The 6,997-nt window shown below is 38.0% G+C and overlaps 1 protein-coding gene across 1 annotated transcript in view; it reads left to right on the forward strand.

Annotated features, from left to right (window-relative positions):
* The window catches only part of LOC107573778 (cyclin-dependent kinase 16), a 65,017-nt gene that overhangs the window by 28,595 nt on the left and 29,425 nt on the right, over positions 1-6,997 (forward strand). The window contains exons 4-8 of the mRNA XM_016260226.1: positions 2,054-2,179; positions 4,545-4,601; positions 5,636-5,750; positions 6,406-6,500; positions 6,578-6,640. Of these exons, the coding sequence (XP_016115712.1) occupies positions 2,054-2,179; positions 4,545-4,601; positions 5,636-5,750; positions 6,406-6,500; positions 6,578-6,640 (456 nt within the window). The remainder of the gene's footprint in view (positions 1-2,053; positions 2,180-4,544; positions 4,602-5,635; positions 5,751-6,405; positions 6,501-6,577; positions 6,641-6,997) is intronic.

Below are 6,997 nucleotides of genomic sequence, written 5' to 3' on the forward strand. Positions count from 1 at the left end.
TCCACCTCCAGTATATATATTGCTAGGTGAGGTCAGCAAGTTCCTGTCCTGAATTACAACAGCCTAGACCAGCCCAGGCTTCCCCTGCATAAGCCATCAGATGGTTTGCCAGAACCTCTTTGAGGCCAGCCAAAAGTATGGCTTCTCAGAGCTCTTCCTATACCTGTTTTTTTTGCTTCTGCAGTCCTCCTAGCCTGCTGAAACCACAGACTAATCAATCCCAAAAGGTCTCCTTTTTCTGCTTAATGGCCTCCCTTATTGTTCATGTCCACTGACGTATTCTTGAGTTGCTGCCATGACAGGTATCAACAACCACCCTCCAGCCACATCACAGAACAGCTGTTTCAGCAGTAGAGGACTGTACCCTCTCTGACTCCATTTCTCCAGCTTTCCTTGGGATAAAAGAATAGCTCCTCTCGAGGTGGGAGGTAAAGGACTTTCTGACTGGATTTTTTGCTAAAGGTCCCAGTTCACACAGATTTGTTTGGGTTTCCCATTTTGATTGCCAGCCTTTAGCCTAAGGTGTCTTGTACCAGGCACACTTATGAACCACCATATGTTCGAACATGGTGTTTGTTATGACCAATGCCATGCACAAAATCCAACAACGAAACACCACTCAGGTTCGATCAGGCAAGATGTTCTTTCTAGTTATTGCCCTCCAGATCCGTCTTTTGTCACCAACATTAGTGTTGAAGTTGCCCATCAATACTATGGATTCACAAGGTGGTACCCTTTACAGGGCCCCACCCATGGTCTTAAAGAAGGCCAGATATAAGCACAGAACACTGTAATGGCGCTTTTCCACTGCATGGTACGGCACGGTACGGCTCGGTACGGTTCACTTTTGGAGGGTTTTCCACTGGGTACAGTACCTGGTACCTGGTTCTTTTTTTAGTACCACCTCGGTTGGGGTTCCAAGTGAACTGTACCGTTACCAAAACGTGACGTGTAAACTCTGCTGATCACGGATTGGCCGGAGAGAATAGGCACTACCTGCGTCACTGAACTTGCGACACAAACACAAAAGAACCGCTAGATTTAAATCAGCACAGTCAGCAAAGGATCGAACGCAACTGTTTGGAACGAGCGCACCTTTTTTTTAACAACAGAAAAGTTTTGTTGTCTGTTGCGGAAGTACAGACGTTCCTCTCGTTGATAGCAGAGGAGCGGATCCAGCGAGAGCTTGATGGGGCGACGTGGAATGAAAACGTTTTTTTTAGGAGTCGTGGTAGTAGAGGCGGCGCAACTATAACGACATGTGAATAACCCCGCCCACTCTAAAGCGGTACTGAACTGCAGTGGAAACGCAAACCGTGCCGAGCCGAACCGTGCCGTACCGCACTGAGCCGTACCGAGCCGAGTCGTACCACGCAGTGGAAAAGCGCCATAAGAGTCTTCCCCTCTGTTTCACTGGGTCATATTGAGGCAACCCTCTCATTCATTGGGCTAAACCCCAAAACAATGGCGTTGAGTTGGAGACTCGTGATTCCCACACCTGTTCGCACCTCTCACTCTGGTCAACTCCATAGATGGGAGAGAGTTCAACCCCTATCCAGGCGTTTGCTTCCAGAGCCGTGACTCTGTGTGTAGTGAGGCCAACTATATCTAGCTGGTATTTCTCAACTTCTTCTTCCAACTCCCACTCCTTCCCCACCAGAGGCCACATTTATGCATCAATAGCTTGTCTGTTAGTGCCCAGCTTTAGTCCTGTGTTTTCTGATATTTTAGTTTAACCAGTTCAATCAACACTTCATTCCTTAGTGAATGCACTTTCACACTCTTTTGTGTTGTTCTTTGTATGAATGACTTTACAGCAGAATTTACTGATGTTTGTCCCTCTCGAGAGCTTCCACACAGGATTGGCTACTGTTTGTTAGCAGCCTTTCATTGTCTTTCTTTGATCATAGTTTTTGCTAATGTGTGCTCACAATAAAGTTGTATAAGTGCACTTCCATCAGCATTCCTTTAAAATATATTCATCAAGAGTGCTGCCCCAATCAACTGCTCTTTGGCACATTATTTATTTCCTACCCTTCCATTTCCTTTTCAGGATATCAATAAACGTCTCTCGCTGCCAGCAGATATTCGTTTGCCAGAAGGTTACCTGAAGAAGTTTGCAAAAAACAGCCCCCCATTTGACAAACCTCTAAGTCGAAGATTTCGCAGAACATCACTTGTGAGTTTTTCTTTATCATGATCTATTAATTTGACATCATCAGATGTTTAGAATGTATTTCAGTTCTATACGTATTATATATTGAGATCTGTTCTGTCTTGTTTTAAAGGGCATTACTTGATATGATAATTGTCATAATCTTGAATTTTACCTTGAGGATTGAAGAATATTAGTATTGACAAATTGAAATTAATATATTTGTTTATACATGTTTAAAATAAGTGGCAGATGAAAGGCAAGGTGTTTTTTTAACCATTATGAAATTAAGATTGATCATGGTGTTAATTATTCAGGCAATTTGTATCAAATATACTATATAGAGGTCTGGTCTTCAGAATGGTAGTGAATTATTGTCAGTCATTTGTTGCAAAATTAACAATTTGGAAAATAGCAAAGGTTCCTTTAAAATCAAATAAAAACAGACAATAGAAGTACAATCAAGGGCTCTTTTGCATAAGAATAATTTAAATACATTTTTTAAATTTTCATACAGTGTCTCCACATTAAGTGTCAGGTGTTGCAGTTGATTGGTCTTAAATTTTGATTTAAAGAAATGCTTTGACCTTAAAGGTAAGATTATTATATGTGGATGTTTAGAGTGATTGGTTTTTTTGTAAGTGGATCATAAAACGTCTTAACATTTTTTTTTTTTGCATTAGACAAGTTAAACCAATTTCAAGGTCTGTTCACACGAAGATGAATGATTGGTGCAAAATTGTGTGTGATAAACATTTTAATTTGAATGAACCATTTTTTTTTTTTTTTAAATGGAGAGGAGTCTTCTCTTTTCCATTGTTAAAAAACTACTAAAACCGGCCAATTAATAAGAGTCACGGTTTTGGTCGTGCCCGGTGCCCGGAGTTGCTACATAAACGGTTACAAACAAAAGAGATTACTGTTGACTTCAGGAGGAAACAGACCGTTCATAATCCACTTACAATTAATGGCGGTACTGTGGAGTCAGTCAGAATCACCAAGTTTCTGGGGGTGCATATCACTGCAGACATGTCATGGACCACTAATACCACCTCCTTGGTAAAGAGGGCTCAGCAGCGTTTGCACTTCCTAAGGCTGATGAGGAGAGTAAACCTTCCCCCTCCTGTCCTTACAACCTTTTACAGAGGCACAATAGAGAGTATTCTGACCAGCAGCCTCTCAGTCTGGTTTAGTAGCTGTATGGCTGCAGACAAGAAGTCTATCCAGAGAGTAATAAGGACAGCAGAGAAAATCATCAGGATCTCTCTACCATCTATACAGGAATTACATCTGGCACGCTGCCTTAGTAGAGCCTCCAAAATAATCAGTGACTCCACCCATCCTGCCAATGGACTGTTCACCCTTCTGCCTTCTGGCAAACGCTATCAAAGTATGCGATGCAAGACTGCCAGATTCAGAAATAGCTTCTTTCCACAAGCTATTAGACTGCTCAATTCACATTGACATATACAGATATACTGGTTGATGGACTGTTGAATACATAGGTATGGACTGATTGATTAATTTATGTTATTCTTCCCTATGCTGCTACCTGATGGACTGCTGTTATATATGTACAGATTGGTTGAATCATATATGTGATTTCTTCTGTTCTGACATTTTTGAGCAGTATTGATTATACACTCATAGTGTAATCATGTGCAATGCATCAATTTTTGCACTACCTTAAGATGTATAGTAATGTATATGATGTTATTTGTTGTTGTGATGTATATATATATATATTTTGTGATGCATCAGACGAATGCTGCAGGGATTCAAGCTCCTGGAAAAACGTACTGACAGTCACTCAGAACATTACTGGCTGTCTGAAAACATGTAAATGCTTCTGAACAATTTTGAACAATAATGACAATTAAGGCAATTATAACAAATAGCAGTCATATTTACTGAAACAAAAAAATAAGAAAATCAATAAAAAAAAATACAAATAGGGTATATTATCATCTTGATAAACAAATAGCATATTATACTGTTGTCCTTGCTGTACTTCTGAGTGAAATTGCATTTTCATTCTGCCCTTTTTTTTTCATTGATCGCATGCGAAAATCGCACCGAAATCTCATGCTGGTGTGAACAGGCCTTAATGCTGAAAAATAGTGTAGTATAAAAAATAGTGTTATATTAATTTATTCTATGCACCTTCCTTCCTTCTTTCTTGTACATAAATATAATAAATCGATACATAAACCCAAAGAACTCTGAAAGTCAGATCTCTTAAAGTTCATTACACTTTCTTTTAATGTTTACATTATGTCATAGACAAAAAATCATATGCCTTGTCTTTCAGTGAAACCGCATTGCTAACAAAGTCCTATTGATGATACATCTCTTTCCAGCTAATTACTGAGATTTGTTTTCCTTTCAGTCAGAAATCGGATTTGGCAAATTAGAGACGTATGTCAAACTGGACAAAGTGGGAGAGGTGAGATACTGACCATCTCAAATCCTCTGCACACTAGACAATGTTATCACAGTTTGTGAAACAGTTTCAAATTAAATGAATTAAATGCGTGAGTGTTTGACCTTTGAATAGTAGTGTTTAAAATGTTGTAAATGGAGTGGGTTATCCTTATGTTGCCTTGTTTCTTTTGATCATATTGTTAGGAGAATGTGTTAAGACCAGTGTTGGGGAACGTTACTTTTAAAAGTAACGCATTACAATATTGCATTACTCCCTAAAAAAAAGTAACTAATTGTGTAATTTTTATGGAAAGTAATGCATTATGTTACTTTCGTATTACTTTTTCTCATCTAGCCTGGGATTGCTTGTTTATTTTTAATATAAAGAAGTTCTATTTTTGGCAAATGTATAAGGCCTTTCAAACCAAAAGTGAAAAGCTCAAACAAACCTTTCAGCTGTGCTGCCATTCTAGATTGCATGAAGAATAGGATGCAAGGGAAGAAATGTCGCATTCTTCTCAAACACACACACACACACACAAAAATGTAAACAAATGTTATGTTTATCTAAAGACATTTTTGCTTATTGGTATGGTTGAATTGGATCATTGAAGGTCAGCAGGAAAGTCATTGGTTAATAAAATGGGATTAAATGCATAAATAGTTTTGTGTTAACATTTAATTATCGCCGGTTTGCGTAATAATCTGTTTGCGTTTTACAGTTTTTATTAATTTTGAGGAATACTGAATCTGTTTTTGTGCAAATGAGATGAGTAAGTTGACATTCACACAGCTCCTGATTTCTCTCATCATGGCGGTCAATAAATGAGGAAACAGTAACTCAGATATTTTCTTGTACATTAAAAAGTAATGTTTTAGTTACTTGAAAAAGTAATCTGCTTACGTAACTGGCATTACTTGTAATGTGTTACCCCAGCACTGGTTAAGACAGTCTTAGTTCTTTTCTGATAATTTGACAGCTTGTCTTTTTATATAAATGCAAAGGCCATTACACATCATTAATGCCATTGAACAGCATATTGTATGTGTTTGCAGGGCACATATGCAACAGTGTTTAAGGGTCGTAGTAAACTAACGGATAATCTAGTGGCTCTGAAAGAAATCAGGCTGGAGTATGAAGAAGGCGCACCTTGCACCGCCATACGAGAAGGTACAGTGCGTTTAGGATGCATTAAATAGATTGAAAATAACTAAAAATGTGTTTACAGACGTCTTTAGAAATTTGGATCAGTTTCTAATGAATGCCGTATCATTCATCAAAGAATCCTGCATACAGTTTTCATCTTGTGCTTTCTGAAGTACTTGCCATAGGTATTTGGCTTGTAGGTCACTTCTCACAGACTTTAATAAGATCTGTTTCCACAACAGATCAACAACTCCAACTTAGTTCATCCACCCATAATGCTCATGTCAAATAATTTACCGTCTAATCTTGATTTGGGATATTTACCAGCAGAATCTGAGAGTTTTGCCTTCAGTCTCATAGATAAAGCTGGTGTTTAGAGTGTACCGTTCAATGCAGCTTCTAGCTGAGACTGATTTGTTTATGGGAACATTTTTTATTTGTGTTTGGCCATTATTAAAACCAAAATTTAACTAGATAGCATTTAGTGACTTGGTAGATATACAAGTGTACTCAAGGGTCTAGTATTCTTAATGCATGTATATTGCTCTTGGGATTATTTAACACAATTTTCCTAGTAGACTACAGTAACCGTGCCAGGCTGTAAGTGTAGAGAACGATCACTTCTTGTGATGTTTTAATTGATGCTGATTTGATGTGATGATATTTCTCTCTCTGTCAGTGTCTCTTCTGAAGAACTTGAAACATGCCAACATTGTCACCCTCCACGACATCATTCACACAGAGAAGTGCCTTACACTAGTCTTCGAGTACTTGGTGGGTGACGTGCATATATTTTATTCATCTAATTTTGTCCACCTAATTCTAATTAATTTGTGCTCTGTCTTTTCCAGGAGAGGGACCTCAAACAGTATTTGGATGACTGTGGGAGCATAATGAGCGTTTATAATGTAAAGGTTAGGGGCGAAGACATACTGTATATCTGCCTGCTATGACTTTAAACAATTTTAAGCTTTTAAGTTTAGTTTAAAATTAGTATGTTTATTATCCTTAACAAATAATACTAAAAAAGTCATGCATGAGGGAAAGTCATTGAGGAGAAAAAACTATTTTGTAGCAGAATTTAGCTACAGAAACAAAGGCATCGATTTAATAAAATAAATAGATAATAAAATTAATTTAAAATAATTAATTAAACATATCCAATTAAAACAGGCAACAAAATGGAAGCAAAACAGTGCCTTTTCGACAGTATGCTTTCAAAGTGAAATGATTCATGACTGCATTCATCACTGTCCAATACCAACGAGGTT

Source organism: Sinocyclocheilus grahami, unplaced genomic scaffold (genome assembly GCF_001515645.1).
Source record: "Sinocyclocheilus grahami isolate Dianchi unplaced genomic scaffold, SAMN03320097.WGS_v1.1 scaffold2031.1, whole genome shotgun sequence".
NCBI classification, from domain to species: domain Eukaryota; kingdom Metazoa; phylum Chordata; class Actinopteri; order Cypriniformes; family Cyprinidae; genus Sinocyclocheilus; species Sinocyclocheilus grahami.